General features: G+C 39.9%; 2 protein-coding genes across 2 annotated transcripts; both read right to left on the bottom strand.

The window, feature by feature from the left end:
- Positions 1–822: 822 nt before the first annotated feature.
- LOC108601712 (glucose dehydrogenase [FAD, quinone]) lies at positions 823–5,096 on the bottom strand. The gene is made up of 4 exons (XM_017989627.1): positions 5,009–5,096; positions 1,687–2,909; positions 1,344–1,630; positions 823–1,290 (listed from the first exon to the last, which is right to left on the bottom strand). The coding sequence occupies exons 2-4, from the start codon at positions 2,885–2,887 to the stop codon at positions 922–924; spliced, it is 1,857 nt and encodes a 618-aa protein (XP_017845116.1). The 5' UTR covers positions 2,888–2,909; positions 5,009–5,096; the 3' UTR covers positions 823–921.
- A 2,991-nt stretch (positions 5,097–8,087) lies between these two features.
- Positions 8,088–21,387, bottom strand: LOC108604219 (transcription factor kayak). The gene is made up of 3 exons (XM_017993584.2): positions 21,094–21,387; positions 11,831–11,974; positions 8,088–9,293 (listed from the first exon to the last, which is right to left on the bottom strand). The coding sequence occupies exons 2-3, from the start codon at positions 11,958–11,960 to the stop codon at positions 8,701–8,703; spliced, it is 723 nt and encodes a 240-aa protein (XP_017849073.1). The 5' UTR covers positions 11,961–11,974; positions 21,094–21,387; the 3' UTR covers positions 8,088–8,700.
- Between the last annotated feature and the right edge of the window lie 6,490 nt (positions 21,388–27,877).

Here is a 27,877-nt window from a genome sequence, read left to right as displayed (position 1 = left end):
GATCACGTGTTGACTTGAGCCAACTTTTAAACATTTGCTTTATTGCTTTGGCTTACTTTGCACACGCACATTGATTTTTATTGTTTTTAGTTGAAATACAATATCTAATACTAATAACAAAATCTGTTGGCTTAATTTTTAATATATATTTTAGACCATTACGTAGTTACGTTAAGTTTCGCTTTTTTGTTGCGTAGCCGTAACGTTGTACCCCGTACAAATGCCGACAACAGACTAAAGTTGGCAGAGAGCTGCTGACTGCAGCAGCGCTGCCTTTTGTTGGCTGAGTCTGCGCAGCCAAATCAAAACAACTTTAACCCGCAGCTGGTGTACTATTTTGCCATCGAATTAATGAAATTTAAAATTTTGTATTATTGTTATAAGATTTTAAATGCACAGTCTATTTGAAGTATTTTGAAATATAATTTCTCTGCTTATTTTAAAAGACTAGCTTTTTTCTAACAAATTAATGCGCCATCTGTTGTACATAATTCAAACTACTCTTAGTACTTTTAGTACAATGCTCAACGCGACATCTAGCATAAATTAACCGAGCGCCGTCTGTGGCTCATTTTGTGAGAATGGCAAAATCAATCGGCGCGCAATTTGAAAACTGATGACGTGCAAAATAAAAATTTGGTATATTCAAAGGTGCACAAATAAAAGCAAATACGCCGATTGCTTAAACATAATATTTATTTTGAAAAAAAAACACATAAGTTACATTTAAAACCATAGTGCGTTGGGCAATTTTATATTCTTATAAATATTACTTCTTATAATTATCTCTTAATATTAATTAATTTAATTATAAGACAACTGGTATCATCATCACATTGAAAAAAACATTGCAACACTTAAAACAAATGACTGAATCGAAAGCTAATCAATAAATATTTCTGACAAACACTTTTAAAAGCTTTATGTAGTCACTGGTTTGGTCTGCATGCGCCACGCATTCTTAATCATATCAGATGCCTTCTCGGCAATCATGATGACAATCGCATTGGTATGGCCAGCCGGCACATGCGGCATTATTGATGCATCTGCCACACGTAGATGATGTATGCCATGCACACGCAGCTGAGGATCGACTACGGCAGCTGGATCTGTGCTTGGACCCATCTTGCATGTGCCGCATTGATGCTGCAGACTGGAGCCATAAAGACGCAAGCAACAGCGCCAATAGTCCTGGCCGCCAAACGGATGCTGCTCACAGCCTGGAAAAGCACGCGCATGAAAGCGAGTGCCAATCTTCTTCATAGACTTGCTGTGTGCTATTTGCAGAATCTGTCAAGCAAGTAACTATTAATATTTATTAAAATAAAAGTTATTTTTACTACCATTTCAATGCCTTCGATCATGGCGCGCACATCGTCTGGCTCTTGCATAAAGTTTGGCTCCATGCGTGGCCAATGGAAGGGATTGCGACTGCGTAGAGAAATGCGCCCGCGGCTCTTGGGACGCAGCAAGACGGGCACCAGGCCAAAGGTCTCCTCATGCTGCATATCGGCATACATTTTCTCATAGAACTCATTGGTAATGCCCAACAGATCGCGCAGCGTGCCAAAGCGATCGCCACTCAAAGAGCCAGCGCCCAAGACCAGCTCCATATCCGCATAGTCCGCAGCTGTAATGCAAACAATGTGAGTTACTTTAGTAGCTATTAAGCAGCAGCAGGCTTACCATAACTGGAGCTGGGTGTGCGCACAAAGGCAAAGGCCTCGGCACCGCCGGGAATTGTGTATGGCCCGCGTCCGGCAAACAGGTAACTGAATATGTCTGTGGGATTGAGCAAGCGCGCATCGTTCACTGTAGAATCGTTGACCATAAAAACGAGTCCATTAAGCGTAACATGATCTTGCAGATTATAGCCCACGGGCAGATCTTGCAGCACAGTTATGTTAAGCTCTTGCAAATGCGCGCGTGGACCCACACCAGACAACATCAAGAGCTGTGCACTGGCTATGGCACCAGCAGACAGTATAACCTCCTTGCTGGCACGCACGACAAAACGTTGACGCTGCTTGACAAACTCCACGCCCACGGCCATTTTGGTGCTGGGATCAATGAGCAGCTTGGTGACCCAACTCTTCATGGATATGTGCAGATTGCGCCGCTGCACTATGGGCTGAATGAAGGCCTTGCTGGTGCTGCAGCGTCTGCCTTGGCGTATGTTGGCCTGCGCACGCGAGAAGCCCAGCAGCTGCTCGCCATTGGTGTCGGTGATGTCGTAGCCCAGCTCGCGTCCCGACTTGAGAAAAGCTTTGACCTGCCGCGACTGATAGTCGGCGTACTGCACATCCAGTGCGCCCTTGCGGCCATGATACGGCGACTTGTACAGCTCCGGAATGCCAATGCGCTCGGACTTCTTAAAGTACGGCAGCACCTCGGCATAAGACCAGCCTGTGTTGTTGGCCGCCGCCCAGCCATCGTAGTCGCGTCGATGGCCACGCGTATAGAGCATAAAGTTGATCAAACTGGTGCCGCCCACGCCGCGTCCCTTGGGCCAGTTGCAGACACCATTGCGCAGTCCTTGGCAAGCATTGGGCGTGGGCTCTGTCTTGTAGCCCCAATTGTAGCGCGTGGTCTGTGTCAGCGCCGCCGTCAACGGCACATCGCTTATGAAAGTCTCCTGATCTCCCGCCTCCAGCAGCAGCACACGCGCGCTGCTAATTTCGCTCAGCCTATTGGCCAGCACACAGCCCGCCGAGCCGGCGCCCACAATGATGAAATCGTACTCGGGCAGAAACTCATTGGTGTCCGGTATGCGTGTGTTACGCAGCGTCGTCTCAAAGTCACGCACCAGATCCACCAGCAGCTGACTGCGACTGCAGCGCCAGCAGAGGCTGAGGCTGAGCAACGCCAGTAAATACGCCAGTCGCATCCTAAGCAGCTTGTTGCTATTGCTGTACATGAATTAAATACCAATGCCAATTAGCGTTGTGTTCTAGATTCTAGCTTTCTATTAGCTCAAGTGCTCGCCCTTCGATTTCACTTTGTGTTACGCCTCAGCAACTAAAATTAATTCTTCAATAACGCATAGGCGCGCTGATTATAATTTCTCATGTTTATTTAGTTCAAGTTCAACGAGTATGGGCTTACATCGTTAGCCTGCCAATAAAAATCATCAGATATGCAGTTGGCAAAAATTAAAAGCTAAATTTATGAGCGAAAAGCAAAACACTAACAAACAAAGACGAGACCGGTTCGCGATCAAAACAGAAAACACACTGAAGAAGTCACCAAAGCAAAATGCGAGCGCAAATATTTGACCCATAAAAAACACCATGCGGATGGAGCTACACACACAGATAAATGTTTATGTACAAAACTGCATAAATAAATTGAAATCAGCAGCATAACTAATGCGATTATTAGACAGTTTACAAAAATATGTGTACGACTGGAATTTAGTAGTTGCCAAATTTTAAGTAAATATTTGTTAAACAGCCAGTGTGTAAGCCATTCACTTCCAGCTGATTATTTTGAATAGTGGGTGTGCAGCAAAAATTCAAATTTACTTTTTATGCAAATTACAAGCTTTAAATTGATTTTTGGGGTTTTTTTCCTTTGAACTCATTTAAGTTAAAAATTGCACAAAAACATAAATAGTCGAAAACAAAAATTGTTTTCAATTAGCCGCAATAAATCGTTTTCACAACAAACTGGTTGCCACTTTAAAGGCTATTGAGATATATTGAGATATATGTAGCTACAATTGTTGCTCTCAAAGCAATTTGTTCTACGTGCATGGCCTTCAAAATGCCTTCGACACGCACACACATAAACACACGCACACTCGCACACACAGTCAAGCGGTCTGGACCAATAAACTTCTTTTGTCACTCGCTTAGCTATTAATAAACATTCAAGCGTAACCGGCTAAAAGCTCGTCTTACAGAACTGACCTACGTCACGCTGTCAGCCAATGAACTGTTAAACTTGCGAAGGGCACTGCGCTCGTTAAAGTTCTGCTCTCTGCTACAATTGATTATAATATAGGCCCATAAAAAAACTGGTTAACCTAAATTTAGAGCTGGCCATTGCCTGTGGTCGCAGCCAAAGCCAAATTATCACTTATAGCACTTGGTCTACACCTGAGCAAGTATTTCAATCTTTGATAGCCCTGCACATGTAAGCTGATTGCCTTAATTGGACTTAAGTCTGCGATAATGCATAATGAATTTATTGACTGTGACTAATTAGTAATGTAAGGTTGCCTTGCCTTGCTTGTGTTGCCAGCATTGATGCTTATTATAGATAATAATAGATTGTAGAACTAGTGCACTAAATGCATCTTTGTCTATTGCTTATGCAAACTCAAAGATATGATAGAATCTTTTAGTAAGACATCATCAACATGGTTGAGAAAAAAATATTACTTTTAACTTTTCTACAAAGTATTTTTTATACAAGTATTAGTGCAGTTTAATTATTTGTTTATTTATTTAATTATCACGAAACTAATTGAGTAAAAGTCGCAGTTTTAATGTTCTGGCTATAATTCAAAACTTTGGCATATCTTAAAAGCTTATAGCAAATAATTTACAAAAAATTCGGTAACAAAAAAGGATTATATACAAAATTTTATAGCACGCATATTCATGCTTGGAAGTTTTATATCTACAACAACTGTACAAAAAGAGAACTCCTAAGTAGCAGAATGTTTCCAATTTGTTGCCTTATGTTATTATTTTCATTTCACTTTCCTTTGCATAAATTAATCTGAGCACATGACTTGCACAATCAATAAAATTATAGCACGTTAACAAAAATTATATGCACAGTTCTTGAGCAATAAAATTGCCATATACGATATGTACAGCGTTTAATTGACACTTGCACTATAATTTTATAATTGAGACACTCGCACGCGCATTGAAATCTGGGCGAACAGCTTCTGACATAAATATATAGCATATACTATATAGTGCACTTGTTGCTTTTTGGTGTTTGCGAAATTCTAAACACGTTTGTTGAACGAGCTCAAACAGAATGCACTTACACAAAAGGGGCGTGTGTTGATCGATATACTCGACTTATGAACTGATATCGTCTCTAACAGTTTGGCAGCTACTGCGCATGCGCGCGCGTTGCCGTGCGTTGGTTAAATGAATCGAAGCTGCCAGCTCATGCAGCGATGAAGCCTGTGAGACGAGAGAGCGAGAGACTCTCAAGACGGGTAGCCAACTTGTCAGTTAACTTGACCAAATTGACGCTACGTTTGCCGCAGCACGCAACGCAACCAGATTCGTGTCCCAGTAGCCGAGTCAACAAGATATAGGCTTTGGATCCGGTGGTAGCTGTGGTGCGACTTTTGTTTTCAAGTTCAACGCCTGAACTTGCGAATTTCATGCCAGCTTATTTGCATTTCTTTTATTTATCGTTGTTGTCTTTGGCCAGTTTCAGTTGCCAAATTGTGATTTTTTTTGATTAGTCATAGTGATCCCAAATGTTTATGTAGCTACGACTAGTAGTCGTCAATCAGATGATAATCAACAATTTGGTGCTGTCCCATTAGCAAGCAGCTGTGAGCAAATAAAACTATAATAAAGCAGCTATTTGCTTCCGCTATTTGTATTGCAACCCAGTAGTAGTAATCGTATATACATTTCATCGTCTGAAGTTCAATGTCAAGCCGCGCTGTATATCTTGTATCTATGCGCTAACCATGCTCTGATGACTTCATGATGTTACAGCTATTACAAATGCTCCGACTCATTTGCATATGAACCACATTAATGGTTCCATTCATTAATAATCACGTCTGCCACAAGCAATCGTCTAGCTAATCTTCAGCTTTGGGTATAGTTTTAGTTTGAGTTTCGCCTTGTTGCCACTTTCACAATCAATTTTTGGCATTTGGCGCATTTTGTGTATCGACCTTCGAGTACCTGTGTAAGCTTTTATTCAATTTTATGTTTCAGCTATAAATCCAAGCAAATTGCCTTTGAATGCATTTTGCGCTACCAGCGCACGCGCACGCCTTTGTTTAAACAGCCAATGTAGATATTTGCTCAAATTTTATGCATATTCATTTGGCATGACTTGGCAACACTGTTGTTGAATTGGCGCTTATTTGATTATAATCAAGTGGCTGGGCAATAAGCCGCAAGTGCTTAGCCCACATATAGCGCTCTATTCACATCAGAAAAAAACTAAAACAAAACGTTGCTAATTAAATTTTAAACGCTAAACAATAAGAGCTGCAATCAAATTAGAGCTATAAGCATAAAAGCGCATAAATTTAAACTTAAGTTTGTAACATTTATAGGAAGTTACTTCAAGCGTTTAGCAAATATGTTAGAAGCATCATAAACTGGCGACTGCAATTCACACACGTTAATTGGTAAACAAATTAAAAGCTTCTAAAAAATGCATTGCGTTGTTTGCTTGAGCAACTCTAAGCAATTATATTTTGATGTATAGTGTACACTGTCCATGAGGTCTGTTGATTTAATGCACATAATACTTTATTTATAGACGCAAAAGCTGACTTATATGTTAGCAATTTATTGTTATGATTTAAAGTAGCTAGCTAACGACCTTGTCAAGGTCATACCAAAATAACTAATTTGCCATTTCGATTTAAGCCATTTAACACCAAAGCGCTAACTAATTTTTGCCTGCTACTGAGCCAAATGCATTGTTTGCAATTGCTACGACTCAGCCATAATTTTGGAACATGTGGCAATCAGTCTGGGGGCGAGCTGCTGTGCATTACGCCCACTCAGTGTCAAGTGGCTGGAGTCGCTGCCCCAGTTGCCACAGCTCAGCTGTTGCTCGTTTATCATGTGTCCAGACGTCAGAAAAAAATACAACATGAAGACGTGAGCTGAGCGCATAAAAAGCTATAACAAGCGCAAGAGCCGAGCCAACCCCAATGGCAATAAAGCCATGCCCTTTAAACTAATAACAATAACCGGGCCCAAAAGAGTCGCACTTTTAATGCTCTCTTGATAGTAAGCGCAGCAGTTTGCTTTAGAATATATAACAAGAATCCACATGCATGACCATTAGTTTATACCCTTGGCCATTAATCAAAGTTTCAACAACAATCGTATAATTTTATTATATTGCTGCTGCTGCTGCGACTAAATACATGTTTAGGATTACACACGCTGACTGTAATCTGAAGCTGAAAACAACAATAGACAAGACCTTAAAACACATCAAATCAAATTCAAAGAGCCAAAAACCGCTGAATGGCACTCAGAGTGATGCTGGCGATGTGAGATGTGCTTGAGGAGTCAACATGCCATGCATGTTGTTGTTGTAGCAGCTTAATTGAATGAACTTGAAACAATTGAAGTGTAATTTCGTATTGTCTGACAATGCGCAGAGCCATGCCACAAATTGTTGTCAATCTATCAAAGCTTAACTTAAAGCTGTTAAACTTATTTAATTTATTAATCAGCGCAACAGTCGCACAGCTTACAACTTTGATAACGCCCCTGAAATTATTTTTGAATTGAGTCGACATCCATCAACTTTGGAGACGCTCGCTGAACGCTTTGATTGGTGTTATTGACACCAGACAGACCATAAGTGTTTGGACCTTAGCGCGCGCAATCAAAATGACAAAATGACAGTTGTTGTAAAATTGTAATTTGAAATTTTTATTTGGAAACTTGTATGAAGCCATTCTAAAGATTATTCAAGATTTGTTGTCCAATTATAATAGAATATTAAGTTAAATAGAAAATTTAAAATTAGCTTGACATTAAAAAAATACATTATGCTTGTGGATTTCAAACAAGTTTTGGTATTGATTATAACTCTCTAGCACTGACGATCAATTAGTTACGTATAGTAGTTATAGGCTAATGAACAAATCGCTCTGTTTTTGTAGTAAATGTCGACTTAGCTCTACTATCTGCTGTATAAAGCCAAAAGCGTCATAGTTTTTTTGTTGTTTAAGAAGAAGTCTACTAAGCTAAATATAACTAATAGCTAAATTTGATATATGTTTTTGCTGAATTCTTGAATGTAGAAAAATGTTGTGCTGAACATAAAGAACTAGGCTTAGTAACTACATAATAGAGGTTTTGACTTTTTCTTTTCATTTATTTATATAAATATTTTGTCGTATGTATAGTAAGTTATATTTATTAATATGTTAGTGATCTTTTATGTTGTATGTATAATCAAAATGTTAAGTGTGTTTGCACTTTGTTGTTGTTTTTTTTTTTTAAATGTAATCAGTACAATTCGCTTACAACTTAAGCACAGTGCCACAGAAAAGCAAACGCACATGTCAGACAGCTAGGCTTATTCGAAGTTTAACTTAAAAGTGTTTTGTTTGTTTTCTTGACTAACTGAGTAATAGACAACTGACGCTAAAAGAATTTACTTGTATTTAAAACTTCAAGCTATGAACTTGTCAATTTTCTTTGTGCTTGGCAAACAAACAAAAACTGTTGCTCATCTTGAGGAGCTTTGGTTGTTGTGTGTTTAAAAAGCAGTGTCGCTGCAAAGTAGGCAACAATTATTTGTATATGCTTAAGCTGCAGCGTATGCTTCATTTTTACAATTTGTTTTTGGCACATTAACATTAACATCTTTTAGCTCCAGGCTGCTTACTACAACATTTTATATATTATTTTAATAACTATCAGTGATCAAGTTGTGTGTGAATACTTTGTCTATTCTATTTGAGGTCCGCTTTGCTTTTCTGTGGCTCACGAGCAAGCGCGCTTAGTGACGCAACGATTTCTTGGCCGTCAGATTGTCGCGCAAGTGGCGATTCTCGGGATTGTCCAGCACGGAGGCAATGAACGCGGATGTCTCCAGTTGCAGCTGCGCCAAACGCTTTTGCAACAGCTTATTGCGCTGCACCAGCTTGATCGTCTTAATGGCTATGGACAGCAGGCGATCCTGTTGTCTAACTGGCTCGAGCGAAATATCAAATCCGCTATCAGCATCATCGTTGAACACATTCTTCGCGCCGTGCACTTGATCACAGAATTTAGCTATTGCCATTTTGTTATTATTATTGTTGTTGTTGCTGTTGCTGTTGTAGCTGCTGCTGTTGTCGCCATGGCAGTTGCTGTTGCTGGCAATAGTAGGCTGTAATACTGTTTTAATGTTGTCTTTGCTGGAATGTGTGTGCATTTGCGGCTTGCTCAGCTCAGCATTGGGCAGCTCATCCAGTTCCATTTGCTTTAGCTGCTTTTGTTCGCTCGCCTTGGCCGCTGCCGCTTTGGCTTTCGCTTTTGAGTTCTGTCGCAGTTTGAACAAACGACGTCGCTGCTGCTGACGTCCCGCAAGGTTCGTTGAACCTTTGGCAGCTGCAAATAGAAGCAAACAATCAGTTTTAGTTAAAGTTCACAAGCCACTTTGCCTTCAATTAAGCATACGCACAGTGGTACGTGCGCTGCACAGTTCATCGCGTGTGTTCAAAAACGTGACCACAGCCATCAGCACTTGCGACGCGTATCGCATCAATTTGCACTTCTGTACATATATATATATATATATAGCTAGCTGTGTATATAATAAAAGCAGCGTGTATTTTGCACTTGTTGCACTCCCACAATTAGCATGTGCTTGTGCTTGTGCTATGTGCGATGTGTCTATGGTCAGGGTCGTTCGCAAGCACATGGCAGAGTCGCGTACTATGTGTATCGTGTAACGTGGCGGTATCACTTGCTATCTGCTATCTCTCCCGAACTAATTTCGTGTCTGCTGTTTGCTTTGCGCCAACACAGCACTTTTGATAGCGCTGCTTGTGCTGGCTGCACCAGTGCAGCGAAACGTGAGAGCTGCAGTCGAAGCGCCTTGTGACGCATTCAAATAATTAGAGCTCAAAAGTTTGCTATAAATAGAACACAAACTATATCAATAGAATTTGTTATCAGCGCTGCGGCGGTGTATGCCACAATTGCTTTAGATTGCATAAGCCACTGGCTGTCTGGCATCACGCATTCGCACTGTTGTACGCGCAGTTACGTCAAATGCCACCCAGGGCGCCATGCACATAAGCGCCTGGAGCCATAAGCATGTTCACAGCATGTTCAAGACGCATCAGTGGACACATCAGTTCTCGTTGCGGAAATGCTTTGTTCACCTTCCTTCACCCCCTTGTCAAGCACACGGCTTTGTTTACTTCCTACCTTGTCAGCGAGACAGAGACAGAGAGCGAGAGCAAGAGCGAGCGAGCTGAGAGCTCGTCAATGACTTATGCAAGTGGCTGCGCGTCTCGCCAGCCCTACTACGAGCCAGAGCACATGCAAGCCAGTCAGTCAGTCAGTTTAGTTCGCTCGAGTGCTTGAAAAGCCAATGAGCGTTTATCTATGTATTTGTTTTGTTGTTGGCCTGCGCGCTTAGCATTCTAGTAGGTCTGCTGGTCTGGAGGTCTGTGGCTCTGTGGGTCGCAGCTACCGAGTGCTATGACCTCGTCACATCGTAATCAACAAATCGTTGTATGGACGTACACGTGCCAGTGACTCACGGCACATAACTCAGCAGCATTTATGCTTAATCAAACACAACAGACGACAACGACAACGACAACGACAACAACAATTAGCTATTTAGTATATATAGCAGTGCAAATTGCTTGCGCTTTGTTGTGCTCTAGCAAACATTTAAAAATGCCAAATGCCAAAGAGCATAATATAGCATAATAACAATATAAATTAGTTTTGTTAAATGCTGCATGTGCTGTCTAATTGTTTGTGCGACTACAATATTTGTTTGCTTGCCCCACTGTGCGCCTTTCATTGTTGTTGCTGTTGTTATGGCAAGAGGTCGTCGGAGCGGTATCATAGACGACTGCACGTGGCTTCGTCACACCCATTTTAGCGTTGAACATTTTAACGTGTTGATGAAAATTAGCAAGAAATACCAAATAACAAACAACAACAACGAAATCACTTTGAATGAATTGCGCTCGGAATATGGCACCAATAAAGCAGCAGCAACAACAACAACAACAGTAATAAAAAAAAAATAGTCAAGTCGGCAAAAGCTAAAAGTAAGCGCGCAAGCAAATGTGGGAAAAATTGTAAATAAGCTAGAAAAAGTAGCACAAGCAAAGCGACAAAAACAAAAACAACATATATATATATATATATATATATATATATATATATACATTGAGTATATGTGAAATATTTCTTGTTGCAATAAGTGCTTATACAATATTTATGCTAGATGCCAATAGCGTGTTGCCTTTTCCTGTGTCGAGCTCTTTATTTGTAAAGCTCTTTAGCACGTTATCGCTCTAGGCAGTTGATACTTGCGGCCAATTAGTGTAGCTAACTATGTTAAATACTGTACTAAGCAGCATAGCTACAGCTTCATTGCAATGTCAAATTGTTGACACGCGTGCCGCCTTTCCATTGAAAAATAAAATAAGCTAAAAATATACAGCCATGGCTGACGCGCTTGTCTTGCTCGTCCTGAGCCAATCAGGACTCTTATATAAACCAATTTCTGCTCGAGTAGCTTTTGGCAGTTGCCTCTTCCTAGACAGACAGCCAGGCAGGCAGGCAGCCTGAGTGGCTCGTATTGACTCTTTGCATTTGCTGACGCAAATTGCTGCAATACTAAACCCGCGTGCCGAAACCAATTTATGACGACCACAACATGGGGCAAGATGTACACGTGAAGTACACACAATATCCCTACACGTGCATTTTACTCTCTGCTACGTTTGTTTGTCAGCTACGTTTGGCCAAAGTTTATGTAAATTAATTAAACATGCACACAAGTAACGTGAGAACTCCCACGGCCCCCCACTCCAACTTAAGCTCCGCTCAAAAATTACGACAGATATTGCTTTTGTATTACGTATACGTCATGGGGGGTGTGTTTAACTCACCAAGGTTCAGCACTCTGCTGTGCTGTGTGGTGTTGCCGCTGGACTGGGATACGCCGCCGCGACTTTGTCGTCGCACCTCCTTGAGCGCCTCAATGCGCATTTTCTTCTCCGAGCACACAGTTGGCGCCATTTGAAAGCTGTAAGCTGCAATTATTGAAAAGCAACAAAAAATCCAAAATTAATTAATTTGATTAATTGACTGATAAGTACACAGTACACACAAATGGCATACCCGCATCAATATATAAGCAATAATATATTGCTCGATGAGATTAACTCACGTTAAGCATTTAAGTGGTAATAAAAAAACATATATTAAGTATGTGGGTCAGTTACCATTTTAAGCAAGTGTAAATGAAAGATAAAAAGCTCCTGTGCCATTTTTTTATACAAGGTTCTAAAATCTGTTGATTAAGTTATGCAAACTCTTTTTATCATTTAATTTGTGCCAAGCCAGCAATTTGTATTCACAACATTTATATTTATATAAAGCAAGAGTAAGACAATTTTATTTATAAAAATTTCTTGCAAGGTGTTAAATTTCAGCGAAAGTGTCATTTTCAATAATATATATATAAACTTTGTAGATCAATTCAGTAATCAATATTTGCGTCTTACTCTTGCTTGCTTGAAAAAAATGTGTTTAGACTAAAAACAATTATTTTTATATACACAAGAACTTAACTAGCTTGCTTGCTTTTCTTGCTTGGTAAACAATTGAGGAAAGAACTTATCTGAGCGAAAATATTATTTATTTATTAAATTGTCATTTTGCTTACATTTTGAAAAACAATTATGGGGGTTAGTAGACAATAAAACAGAGAGTTAAGGGGAAACACAGGCAAAAGTCAAGTAGCTTTTGTTTTTGCGATAAAATTTCCATTTAAATCAGAGAACAAGTATTTGTGGCGCTTAAAATTCAGAGCACACTCAACGTTTTCGGAATCACTCCATGCAAAGCAAATGACTCTTGACGCATGCCCGCATTTGAAGCAGAATATAAACATATAGACATACTATACATATACATATAAACAGCATAGACATACTATAACTTGTAATCTCTCGGCACAGCACACAGTCTGTGCATTAGTCATTCCCTTAGCTAGTCGCAATGTGTTGGCGTTGGCACAAAAGGAGCAGCACAGGGCTGCCGTTGCACAGGGCTCATTAGCCGTGTCCTCAGGCAGAGAGCTTAGGGCTTGACCAAGAGACTGCTACTGTGTTAATATTATGCGCATTGCACAAAAGGTAAACAGAGCAAGTTAGAGCAACACAACGATTGTGTACACTGTGTGCTGTATATAAACATAAAGCGTATATATTATATACCTACTTATGTATTGATAGGCAACATTTTGTTGCGCATGCAAATTGCTGAAAATACTCGACACTGTGTTGTGCTGTCAGGCAGACGAGCCAGCCTGCAGGCAGAGAGGCGGGCAGAGAGGCAGGCAGGCAGGCAGGCAGACACGCAGCCTGGCTGGCTGGCAGGCAGTCAAATTCAAATTGAAAACGCCCAAAGAAGCAGCAGCAACAACAAAAATGAGGACGACGACGCTGCTGCTAACAACGGCACGTGTATCTCTTGAGTGTAATTACATTTGGAAAGTGTGCGGCATCGCGGCCTTTTAAGAGGCATTTCCATTTTAAATACTTGCGGTGTGTGTGGCATGAGAGTTTAGCGACAGTGGGGCGACTAAGCGGATTTCACAATGCCAGCGAGCAAAATCGTCTGCGCTGTCAATGTGCCAATATGCATAGCTGAAATTAGATTTTATTTTATTTATGCTACGCTCCGTTCAAACATGCGACTTTGGCTGCGTCTCTAAGCTGGCCAGCGCACAACCGAAAAGTCTGAAACAAGCCGCAATAGCAAATTTTGACATACACGCGCTACTTTTTGCTTGTTGTGCACTCAATACACAAAGAGAAACTAGAGACTAGACACAAGGGCACTAACCTAAGGTGAATAAAGCGAGACACGCACCCAAGAGAGAGACACACAAGTGACCCGTTTATATATAAATAATATTTAATATTTTCTTGTAAGTATTAAAGCAATATTTGGCTAAAATATTAAGGGCCCCCCCGAAAGCTGCTAGTAAGACTAAGCTTACATAAGTATGTTAAGCTTCATGAGAAAAAAAATTCCCCTTGGGCCGTATATCATGATGACTGCGACTGCGACTGCGACTCCGACTAGTCTCAAAGTGGACAGAAAACGAGCAACACGTGCCGCAGCAGCTGCCAATAAAAATAGGCAGAGAAAAAATCCCCAAAAATATATAAAATACATATAGGCAATGGTATATAGTAGTAGACAGGCAGACATGTCATTGTGCGTATATTTAACCTTATAAGAATCTGTATAGATATAACAATTTGAAACACGTTAAGGCTATCGCCGTCACCTGTAGCTGCCGTAGCTGGGGCATGTCTTTAATAAGAAGTGCCGCTGCGTGTGCATAAATTAGCCAAATAATTGTTGAGCACGACACGCCAGCTGTCAGTCAGTTTGAAATTTGTGTATGTATGAGCTTGAACAAAAGCCAACATAAACAGCAATAATACTGCCAAGAGAGCAGCTCATTGACTTTTAAGACAAAACGACAAATTGGACGCACGTTGGCTGACGGGCTGGCTGACTGGCTTGGCTGGCTCAAATTGTTGAAACGTTTCGGGGCAATTACTTTCGTTGCGCCCAGCGGCCACAAAAAACAAAGCCAGGCAGTCAACCATATGAAATGTTGGTTTGTTGTTGTTTTTGTTGTGGCTGTCAACACACAAAACACAAAATACACAGCGCAAGTTCAAAAAACTCTCGCGCTGTTGAAGGCGTTTTCATTTTGAAGTTTATTTGGCGTGCGTATGACGCTGCGGGGATTATTCAGCTAACAGCTAACAGAGTAACAAATAACAATAACAAAGGAGCAACAAAGTATGCGAGGATGGCACTAACGCAAGCTCGATTACATTAAGTAGCCGACTCGTATGTCTTTTATGCACACACACAGAAGTCGAAGAAAAGCGTTTTACAAGACGCTGGGGCTACATTAACTTAAATGTCGCTCGCTCGCTCGCTCGCAGTATATTCCCCAAATCATATTCGCTGCTGAATAATAAATACGCATAAAGTTGTCGTTTATTAAATTAGCGTTATATTCACACATGTGCAACAAATTTATTAACTGGTAAGCATAACTTAAATGTGCTTAGTTATGTTTTCCAAAACGTGCCAGCCTCAACACAATATTTGCTAACAAAAAACATAAACAATCTTTTGGCTAAGCTTTAAAATTAATTGAAAGCAAAAAAATTCCATTGAAGTGGAAGTTGCTGATAAAAATTGTATATTGTTAGCTTTGTTTGCTCTCGCTGTGGCCATGAGTGAGCTCTCTAGAGTATAAAATTCTTATTATAAGTTTATAATCTTAGTCCCAGAGGATAAGTCTAAATTTAGCAAAACAAAAGCCACAATGACTGAGTGTTAATTGCTCAGCGCAGCTGACATAGTTTTCTAACTTAAACGACCAACTCATAATGCCCTTGCACACTCTGTAGTGTATAAAAGCTGATCTCATATATATATATAAAGTAAAGTAAAACTACACGAGGGCAGCAGAGATAACGAAATATTAGCACACACACGCGGCAAGGTAATGCATATGCGTCATAATTTAGATATATGCATGTGTGTGTGTGTGTGTGTGTGTGTAGACTATGTCTGGAGCTGTTAAGCGTGCACAAGTCGAAGGCAATAATTGGCAAAGCTTGCATATATAAAAAATCGTCTAACAGTCTGCTAAATGTAAAAACAAACATGTGCATACCCCAGAGACAGTCGCTCTATCGTTTGTTCGCTCGCTCGCTCGCTCGCTCGCTGGTGTGACGATGACGAAGTTGACAAGTTTTGGTTGCTCTGCAGTATTGCCAATTGAATTGTCAGCGAGGCGATAAAAATATATATGATGGCGTTGGGGCAGCAACAGCAGCAGCAGCAACAAAAAGAGAAAAATAAATAAAATGCGAAACATTAAACGAGCCACACGTGTGCGAAACGATGACCCAATTGCTTTGCCAATGGCATACAAAAGCCAGTCACGCGCAAACAGAGCCCAGCTCGAAGCCAAATATAATATGGCAAAGGTTCTGCAAACAGCAGCAGCAGAGCAGCAGTGGCAGCTCGTTAGTAATCGGAGTTAGGGGACTGCTTTAATTAGACCAGCAGTCTAATATTTGTGCACAAAGTGCCGTTGAGCATAAGAGTAAACAAATGTCGTATGCTGCGTATTTTGTTGGCATAATTGAATCAACAGCTAAATTAATATTGATGGTGATTAGTTGCAGCAAAGCCACAAATTAACTAACTTGACGTTGAAACCACAAAATTTGGCAGCTTGTTAAGCTTGATTAAGCAGCAGCAGAGCCCAGCACTATTTGATGTTCGCTTGTGTAAGTTTCAAGTTAAGCAGCAGCCCACGCAGTCAGTTTTAAAACAAAGCATTTCTTTGTTAAGTGCTCAAGTTTCTTAAGGTTAATAGCCCACACACACACACACACATACATATGCATAAGATGGCTTGCTGGTTTATATGAGCGCCACATGCCGAGCAATAAACAATCAAATTAGCTAAACGTTTCAATCTATTGCCAAACTGCAATAAAAGTTGGCATTATTTTCTGCTATATGCCATAGATCGAATCGAATCCCATAAAATAACATCTATAAATGCGAAATTGTGCACATTGTGTAAGCTATTGATGAATATACAATATGCATAGACGATATTCTATAATTCAATTTTGCACAGCGGGTGGTGGTGCTGCTGCTGCTGATGTTGGCAGCAGTCAATTTGATTCGTTTACATTTCAAATGGCACATTTTATAAGCGTGCATAACGTATCGCTCCCTCTACCCCTCCACCTCTGTCTATATTTGTGTGTGAATACTATTTGATGTATCGCTGGCTAATTGCAGGTTCTTGTTTTGTTTTTGTTCGCCTCACTGACTTATGAATGAACGCATTTAACGGCTCAGGTATTCATTTAATTACCTTGAATGTGAGAATGGTAATATGCTGCTCGTTAGCATTTTTCTTTGTGTGTGTGTGTGTGTGTGTGTGTTTGTTGACACGATAAATTTTTGCTCGTTTAATTGGCACATCATAAAACGCGCAGCATTTAATTTAATTAATTAGTTTTGCCTTAAGCAACAAGTATAGCAACAAATGGGCGCGTGTGTATCGATGGCTGTGCTCCCAGGCGTATACTTACTTCCGCTATAAAAAAAACAACAGCAACAATAGTGCAATCTTTTACTAAGTGCCATGTTATTATTAAATTCAATTATACAGCTGACTGAACTACAAAACGCGCATGTTAATGGTTTTTTTTATGTTTTATTTTTTGCGGATACCACACCTTGTACAAAAGTCATGGCGTTAAATATTTCGAAGCCATTTGCAGTTGTTTTGACAATTTTGTCGCGCGTTTCCGTTTAATAATGCACGAGTGGCAATTAAATATATACACGAGAGTGCGCTATTAATAATTAAATAATTATTTATACATGTGTGCAGTCTAAATATAATTGTTTGCACTTTTATTTAATTGCAGCACTTGCCTAAACAAAATAACTTAATTATTGCTTTATAAACAGAGCAACATGCGAAACATTTGATAAATGTTTTGAAATTCAACATGCTTAGAGCATTTTATTACTAATATTTATTTATTTATTATTTCGCATGCGCATGCCGACTGTCAAAACAACGCAAACGAGCTACGAGCTTCAGGCTTCAGCCAGCCAGCAGCTGACACAACTATTTTTAGCTATCGTATGCAAAATCTCATAAATATTAGTATTAACCAAAAAAATAGCAAAACACAGAGCTTTTGCATATTCGTTCATTGCGCGTGGGGCTTGATAGCAAAGACACGAGCTCACGCGCCCGCTTTTTGTTTCTCGCTTAATCAGTTAACTGTTTATTTTGGCCAGGCCCAGCAACCAAATGGCCAAATATACTTGGAGCTCTCTAGCGCGTGTGTTATTGTTTGCTTATCGCTGTCATTATGTTCAGCATAAACTAAACAAAACAAAACAAAACAATGCCAAGAAAGCAACAGCATTATGAAGAGCATAGGCAAGTCCTGAGGACTAACTCATGTCACGTCAAACTGTCGCACGTGTCACATTTTATTAGCAATCGGCATTAGCCGGGCAGAACGAGTCCATAACGTCCGGCTGGCTGAACTTCTGTTACCCCAGACTACTAAATAAATGTTTCTTATGCTTGTGTGTGTGGCTGAGCACTCCAGTCTGACACTTACCACCACCACTAATACTAACAAAGAGCGAGTACGCGCGTGTGGCCAATTTACAGTTACATATGGCGTGTGACGCGCTTTAATGGTTCAGCAATTAGCTTGGGTGATAATCGTTGGCATTGCTGAACTGATAAACTGATGCCGCCGCCACCGCCGCCGTCGCTGCTACTGTTAGTCCGCGTATAAATAAACAAACATTTGATAATAAGTTATGTTTGTTAGCTATGCGCGCTTATTTAAATGTTATGTTTATTACGCATACGCAGTGTGTGTCACGCCTTAAACTCTAATTGTTGCCTGAAACTTAATACGACGCTAAGCTTATTTTTATGATTCATTAACTGAATTCAAATGGCTTCAGCAGTTTCTAATTCCCTTTAATATGTTATACTTAAATAAGAAGAAACAACAAAATTAAATTAATTGCACCATCGACATAGTCATTAGCCAATTTTTTATGGTTATTGCTGCTGTTGTGTGTGTCCGACTACGCTACGCGTGTAGCGCATTTAACTTTTATGGACTTTTACAGTAGCCGTTTGTTACATTTAAAAAAAAACGATTACTAACACACACACATACAAACAAACACAGATTGAGAGTGAGAGAAGCGATTGCATACACGTGCGCCAGTCTGAGCCGGACAACAAAAAAAGAAACGAATTAATTTGTAGTTGCCTGCATAAATTAAAAAGACTTTGTCATCCAATCGCAGTCACCAAAGGCGGACGTCGACAGCGACAGCGACAGCGACGACGACAGCAACAGCGACAGCGATATGGCGATAATTTTTGTTGCCACGAGCTGTGCAAAGCCAGACGAGCAGCGATTGTCTCTCTCTCTGTGTGTGTGTGTGTGTGTGTGTGAGAGTGAGAGAACTTTGGCCAAAGTGTGAGCGCAACACAAGCCGCTGAGTAAGCAATCAGTAGTAATCCAGTTGGTATAACAACAACAACAATAGTTGAGTTGACTGATCGATAAAACTACAAAATACATGCACGCTATAATTCCAGCTGATTTTATATATTTACATAGGCTTCATGTAATTATTTCTTGATGCCCTGCTGATTAGTAACGTAGAATTCAGTTGAAATTTCATTAGTATGTGTATGGCTGGGTTACATATACAAATTCAAAGTCACACACACAGGCACAGAAATGCGCTCACATGGCGCTAATGAATTTTTATGCTGCTTACTGTCTCTGGTGTATGTGTGTGTGTGTGTCTCTGTGTGTGTGCGTGTGTTATTTACTCGCGTTGTTTCTATTGAATTAACGGCGCACGTGTTGCTTTAGGGGTAACCGCTCCGCCCCGCTTTTGCCCAGAGAATTTGGAGCAACGCTTCGATCGTTTGCTTTTGTTCATTTTTGCCGTTTCTTTCTTCTTTTATTTTTTGTATTTTTTTTGCTACTGTTTGTTTATGTTAATGTGGTTTTTTTTTATGTTGTTGTTTTTTTTTAATATTGTTATTGTTTTCTCTGCTGTTGCCTTGGTTAATATCGAAGCCTTAATGCGCAACGCGTTTCTGAATTAATTATAAATCGAATATTATGGGCATCGTGGGGTGTCATTTTAGGGGCGTCGTCTAACAACTGTTAATACATGGCAAACATGGGTTAAGAGCCACACACACACGCACACACGCGCAGACAAATTGAATTGCAAAAGCTTCGGCTATTTATTGCAGGCCAAAGTAAGCAATTATAGATTGATGGCTTTCACTTTTAAAAGCTGTATTTACTCAATACTTAAAGAGGCAAACAAGCCTTTAACTGCCGTCCACAATTGCAGCGCATGTCTGAGCGTTGAGGACAAAGCTAAACAAAGACATTGATTCATATAAATAAACAAACAGCTGTCTGGCCTGGCCTGGCCTGGCTCTGCCTCACGCTCTGTCTGTGTCTGTGTCTGTGTCTCTCTGTCTATGTAACATGTTGTCAAAGTCACAGCTTGAATCACAAATTTTTTCGCTGAGCCAACAAAGCTGTAGTAAAAATGCGCACATATATAGAAATATATGAATGTATCTGCCCTTTTTCTTTGTTTTTGTTTATGTCATTTTACTCTTTACTCAGTTTATAGAGCGCTACGCTTTACGAGCGGCCTTTAATGAGCACGTTTACCGTTAGAGCGGAGCAATGACACACAAGTATGTTAGAAAATAAATACAGCAGCTGCCTGCATTTGCAAATAGCAAATAGCACTGTAGCTATAATTATAAACAAAGTATACAGTTTCATAATAAGGCAAGTCAACTCGAAACACAAAAATGATAAAAGCTACTTTGACTCATAGTTTGTGCTGTTTGCAAATTTAAAATTACAAAACTTTTTACATTCTGCGCGTTGTCCCAAGAAATCAATAATGCGCTTACGGCAGCATGTGCGCGAGTTTGGCAACTGCAAGCGACGGATACACGGATGCACACAGTGGGCAAAAGGCCAAAGGCCAAAAACGATGCATCACACACACACATACACATGCACGCATACACAAAGCCATTCGACCTTGAGAAGGTGAGGGCAGCAAAGATGATTAGAAGCTTTGTATGTTGCCAGCATAAGCAGCAGAAAGAGATAGCTAACGACTCAGACTGAACTGAACTGAACTGAACGCTCGCCTCAAAGCCACAAAGTTTTTTTTTTTTAATGCAGAGCCATGTGATAATAGCACTTAGACAGCCAAGACAGAGAGAGAGAGTGAGTGAGAGAGAGAGAGAGAGTGAGAGCATAGCATGGAATGAGGCGCACAAGCAAAAAGCTCTTTGCATTTTAACGTTGCCAATGACATGCAATTTTTACAACCTACACACGTGTCCCCCATTTTGGCAACACTTGTGCTTGCGGCGCGGTGCGGTGCAGCGGGGCGAGGAGACAAGGTTAATATCTTTGAGATTTATGAACTAATTTGTAAGTTCAATGGGAAAACTCACCCGTCGGTACGTCCGTCCGTTCGTTCGTTGCTTGTTTACCACTCTTTTTGTTTAGTTGGAATGCTTAAAGTTGTACGTTGCTTTTGCCGCTTAACAGCTGTTTCGCTTCTTTGTTGCTTAGCTTACACACACACACACACACACAAACACACACACGTACACGCAGCGAATTGTATGCGACACTTGGTACGAAGTACAAGCAGCATAGACACGTTTTATTTAATATATTGCATGCTCATTGAAACTAATGAGCATTTTTGTTGTTTTCACACGCTTTAATATTATTCTATAAAATATAAATAACAACAACAGCAGCAGGCACAATAACAACAGCGACAACTGCGACTGCGACTGCGACTGCGATGTCTACGAAGTGTGTGTGCAATTATATTATATGGTATAGGAGGCGGACGACGTCAACACGCGCCGCAAACAAAACTTTCGCTTTCGTTGCGCGTTAGACACACACGAGCACACACCTACACATACACTCACACGCACACACACATACACAGTTGTAAGCCCGCTGATAGACGAAGTTCGTATGCGCTTGTGAGCTTTGGAGCTTTGAAATGTGCTGCGTATACTTGATATTTTCGGAGCGCTTGCTGCTACGACAGCCAAAAGATAAATGAAGCCGCCGTGCGCGGCGCGCTGCTTTAAATACTCGACGACAGCAGCAGCGCCATTCGTGCACCCCACAAATTTGTCGTTAGTGCTTTCGTTCAATAAATAAATATTTAATTGTTACTATGTTATGTGAAGTATACGTAAAGCCCATAATCAACAGTGGCTTAAACTAAATTTATAAAAAGAATAAATCATATTGCGAAAAAGATTTAAGCATATTTAAGTAACAATGACAAAGCTATTAATTGAGTCTTAAGCATAATTAAATTTTGATATTGATATATTTTTAATTTAGCTGCAACTTGAGCAAACGTGCAGTCCATAAATAAATAAAACAGAAATAATCTAACTGGACGCCTTCAAACCCTACCCACCTACGTGTGCAGTTGGGAGCCTGTGGCGTCATTAGCTTTTGCCTATTTATAAGCCCCATGTATCTAATCTTGACAGTCGCTGACACACATTTGCATTGAAAGACGCCCACGCAGTGTTTTCATTTGTTACGTTTTTGCCGGCTGGCTTAAGCTCAGCAACAAAAATGTTTCAGCAACATTTGAGGGCAAACTTTGTACAATGTTTGTTTGTTGCAGAGCGCGCTCTCATTCTCTGCCTGCTTTGCCTGCCTCTTCGCTCTTTCTCACACTCCCCACAACTGTGTCGCACGTGTCGGAAATTTTGTTACGGCCGATTGCTTTTTTGCCTTTGTTTTGTATGTGGGTGGGGTGTGAGTTCGTATCTATGTATGTGTGTGTGTGTGTGTGTGTTTGTGTGTGTGCATATGACTAACAATAAGTGAGTGTTTGTGTGACTTTTGATGCTTGAATATTTGGCCAGATTCTTTGGCTTGTCGAGACCGAGACCGAGACCGAGACCTCAGCGCTCGCGTGTGGTGTCAATGAAAAGGTAATTCAATGCCCTTTTGCCTCAACTCCAAAGTCAGCTGATGGAGCGAACTAACGGCACCCGTGATTTCCGGTTTGTCTAGAAACTAAAGCAGCTAAATAAAAATAAAAACCACACAAAGCAAATAGCGTAGCACAAACAATAAAAGAGAAATTAGCATAACATATGAATCGTCTGTCTGTCTCCCAAGCGCTGTCACTTTGCGTCGTGTCCATGTGTGATTTTTAATGGGCTTGTGGGTGTTATTTTTTTTGCTTTTTTTCGCTGTTTCCGACACTTCAAGTTTCAATTGCTAACACGTGTAGCTAAATTAAAACAATGGCAGCAACCAAATTAATGGCAATTTGGGCCAGCTAGCCAACTACAGTTATTGCCATACGGCTGAAGTTGACAATTTTCCTTCCCCCAACGACTCTAAATTTGGATTGAGTATATGGCAACGACAACACTGAATAAAAATGGATGGGCTTGGTCATGATTTGCGTCAATGCTAACGTGTTATAAGCATTAAAATAAAATGTTGACCATAAAAAACGCGTGTTTTGAACGTCAACAGCTGATTATTGGAAAACAAATCAAAACTTGTCAGAATTCACACCCCGCGCTAAAGCAACAAATGAATACTGGCCAACAGCAGCAACAATAAATGATATATATTTAATTCTCATACATTTAATATTAGTTTTGAATAGCTGTAATAAAACCTCGGCTAAATGAGATAGTGTATTAAGAGTTCGTTTACTTTGACATGCAGCGATTTTGCCGAATTATATCAAAGATATATTTGTGCGACGGCCTGTTATCAATAGATGTCTGGAACGAATTGCGCATGTAACAATTACCACATAATATTTCAATAAACTCGGTAAATAAACAGCTTGTCAATGTGGTTACCGGTTACCGGTTTTCCCTGCCTGTTGTCTTAATTTTTATTTATATTTTTTTGGGCATATAAACTTTTATATTTTGGTAATTTGTTGTTACTGCACAGCACTCATACACGCGCAATGTCAAGGCCTCTTTATGCCTAAAAATAAAAATACTCAGGTGGCGTTTCAAAAAGATAGCCACGCGCCGAAATTTTTAGGACGTCGCAAATACACAAACACAATCACACAAAACTTATTAATACGAAAGATATAGATATGAATGTGTTTATGTAGTTCATATGTAGATTGTCTGATCATAAATCATGCGTGCGCGTGTGGCTTAATGTCCCGCCCCACCGATATGGTATATTTTTGATAATATTTGTTGATATTAAACAAATACTGTGCGAACTATTTTGTGCGTATTTATTGCTATCTAACCGCTGAGAAAAACAGCAAACCATAAATTCAATGATGACGCAAAAGAAGTGGATTGTATATGAAATTAAACATTTATCAGCATAAATTCAAATTGCTTTAAAAATTTATGTAGCCACCTAGCCATCACATTTAGTAGCAGTTAAATGTTTCATGTAAAATTCACTAGGTGGCGCTACAAAACAGGCATTCACAAAACTGCTTTATCGACGAACCACTGATTGGGTTCGGGTATACGCTAACATACAAAATTTCTGTTCATTCACATATTATTTTATTTAATTTGTTAAAATTGTAAATAAATTAAAATTGAGCATATATTTATATTTAATATTTAATATTTATTTGTTTGTAATATAGTACGTTGTGAACAGAACAGAACACTGTGCAATATTTTATAATAAAAAACTGTTGTGAAAAATATTTTATAGTTATTTATCTGTAATCATAATTCTAGTTTCCTTTAACAATATTAAATGTATTCATTAAATTTAAGCATTCAACACGCAAAGTACTTTATAAACTAAATAGATTGCAGCAATATTTTTATTTGTTCCATTTGAGACAAGTAGATTCAAAGATATTTCGCGTTAACGGCAACACAATTGGCAACATTTCAATAAGCAAACGCTAACTAGTTGAAGTCCCCAGTGCTCAACAAATTGAGCCTTTGCCAACGACACCCAACAAACAACGAATTGTGCCTTGAGCAACAAGTTGAAGCAACGAAACGAAATAACAACAACAGCAAAAAGAAAAAAATCTGAAAAACTAATCAAAGCAGAACTCATTAAGCATAGTAAAAAATTATGCTATTGTAATAAAATGGTTAAGCCGAAGTCGAAATCGGGCAGGCAATCGAATTAAACAGTCAATTGCCAAAGGCGCTGGGCAAAGCGCTGCCAAACAAATTGCCGGGAAATCCCAATTCCCAAGTATCAAGTACCCCAAGTACAAAGATTTGGTCAAAGACCGACCAAGTTGCAAGTTAGTTTTCATCGATAGCGAATTTATTATGCAAAGCAGAAGCGGTAAAAGATCAAAGCGCAGCGATAGCAGATAGCAGATAACACGCTCAACACAAACTACCAGGCATCGTTGAAGCGGCCGACTGGGCCAAGTCTGCCCTTTTTCTGGCCGCACAAATAGATTAGTTTCACATGGGGCATGGAGCCGCGTTTTAGGGCGCCATATTGCACATTGATGCCGCCAGCAACAGCAGCAGAAGTTATGAAAAATTAATAATAATGTCGAATCGATTGATTTCAGCGAGTTCGGAACAGCACACAGGCGTCTTTTCAGCACCAACCACCTAGACGGCTGGTCGTCCGCCGTTTGCAACGAATTGACTTGGTCAAGTTTGAGCGTCCCCGGGGCGTCTTGGAGCGCACAGAGCTTAAGTTGTTCTCTTTCACACACACACACACAGCGGCTCTTTCACTCACATTTACTTTTTTTCCTTGGCACGTGTGTGTGTGTGTAAAACTGTAACTAAATACGATACCAAAAGGATTTGCTAAATAAAATAACGACTGACAAATGCTCTAACGAGCGTACAGAGTTTCTTTATTAATAAATTAATAATAAATATGCATCATAGATAAATTTTGATTTTATTATTTTAACTTATTTCTTCACTGCGCTGCTCTCTTACTTGAGTTAGCTACTCTACCGCCTGCGCTAGGCTTTCCCTTCCAGCCTAGACCAATAAAAAGCTAAACACAAATTTTTGTTGTGTCTTCTCTTAGCGCCGCAAGCAAGAAGTCGTACATTTTCATCACTCGCCCAGGAATAGGCGCAGACACAGACTCCACTCCAGAGCTTGTCGTCATTGTCTGGGCTTGAACTTTTATGTTCCAGCTCGTCTGGCTTTGCGTCCGGCTTGACTCGCTGTCCGCGTCGCCCGGTGATGCATTTTTCATGACCAGTTTGTACGATTTCCGCAACGCAATGCGCATTTTCATGTAATTCAATTCGAGCTTTGGGTTTTTGGTTCTTGTTGTTTTGTTTTTGTTTTGTAGGCACATTGAGCCAGCATGTTTACAATTCTATTGGCAATAAGTGTTAGGACGCTGGGCTAGGCTAGCCCAGCTAAAAGAGCCACAGCCCCACCGCTGTGCCAGCGCTAACATGAGAGCTAATGAAATACGACATTTGACTCGTGCGGCCGTTTCATAGGCGTGGGATTGCTCTTGGCCAAAAGCCGTTGCCAAATGGAGCAAGGGAATGCTTCAGTATGTCTGTGTGTGTGTGCGTAGAGTAAGGCGTTGATGTCTTGCCAGTTTTACGATGCAGCGTTACGCCTGCAGGCAAAACAATTACGATTCAACACAAATGTGTACATGGCCAGATCAATTGTCGGCCAGTCAGTCAATTGCATTTGGTATCGGTTTGGTATCGGTGCCATCAAAGTCTTTAACTAGTTAACAGCGGCGCGTGCTGCCTGACTTCCGCTCCCTGAGCGTCTGCAGAGTGACCCGAAAAAGCAACAGACGGCGACATTGGCTACACTTATTGCTAGTTAATATGCATGTTGTCAACTGATAGCCGAGCTCAGACGTGTTTGAGTCACCAAGTCGCTGAGGTTTTCCCGTGGCTTTTCCTCGATGAGCCACGCGACAAGTTCAAAGGGTAACCGCACAGCTGAGTAAGTATGTGATTTGTTTGCTCAACTGAGTCATTATTAATGGCTTAAAAGCTTAGCTGGGTGGCGTAGCTTTTAACATATAATGGCTCTAGTTTGAAGTATGTACTTTAACTAGCTTTAAGCTATAATTGCTGTTTAGCCAAACAAACTAATTTATTTGCTGTGCCACATACAAAATAAACATCTAATTTGTATGCATTTGCATGCCTCTTGCTGTCTTACACCTTAATGGGTTCGCTACATTGTTTTTGGCTAATTGAATATGCATTACATATAGCATTGAACATATGCACGATCTTTTTCATGTTCCATTCGTTAAATGTTGATTTCAAGTAGCATATTTAACCATTTGGCTGACTGATAGCTGCTATTCTAAGTCATCAAAAGAAAGGCACGAGTCCTGTTAACAAGTCATTGACTGCAATATATTTTATTTCTTAGAATGCGTACACTGTCTAATTGTCGTGCCGCTGTCAATAGGTCAAAGCCTTGCCAAGAGCAGAAATGCAAATTATTTAAAAACAATTTTTAGTCGGAACTTTACAACAACAACAGTAAAAATGCAAATTATTTAAAAACAATTTTTAGTCAGAATTTTCCATCAACAAAAGTAGAAATGCAAATTATTTAAAAAGATTTGTCAGTTATAAGTAATTTACAAAAGTTTTATAAATAAAATATCTGTTTGCTTAATAGCTGAGCCTATACATCCCATAAATAACCTCAACTAACATTTAAAGCTTTATTTAAATAAAAATTAATTCAAAAGCATATTTTGAGTTTACTTTTGTTGACTAAAATTTTTGTTGTTAGCGCTACTTAAATATCCGCATTTCAATATCAAATGACTATTTACACCTAAAACCAGCAACTTAATTAGTTAATTATATACAATTAATAGGCAACTGACTTGAAAATTAACTAACCACTCATGCCTACGTTCAATACAGCGCTTAACAAGCGCTGGCCAATCAGCGCACAGCATTAAATCCACACACAGACGCAAACGAACGTCAAAGCTTACATAAAACCAAAGCAGGAACTTTGTCTATAAACTTGAAATACTCGAGAGATTTTATCAGCCAATTTGCTTGGGTAAATACAATTTGTGAATATTTTTGGACTTACACTAAGCGCGGCATTACAAATACAAAAAGACTTAATTGATTTATAGCTAATTTTAATAGTTAATGAGTTACGACGAGCCGGCAACAACAGATCATTTCCACTAAGCAACTGCATGTGTGTGTATGCGTTTGAGTGTATTGGTGTGTAGATGTGCCAGGGGGCGTAGACA

Source organism: Drosophila busckii, chromosome 3R, assembly GCF_011750605.1.
Source record: "Drosophila busckii strain San Diego stock center, stock number 13000-0081.31 chromosome 3R, ASM1175060v1, whole genome shotgun sequence".
In the NCBI taxonomy this organism is placed as follows: Eukaryota; Metazoa; Arthropoda; class Insecta; order Diptera; family Drosophilidae; genus Drosophila; species Drosophila busckii.
This window is presented reverse-complemented; position numbering and strand designations above follow the sequence as displayed.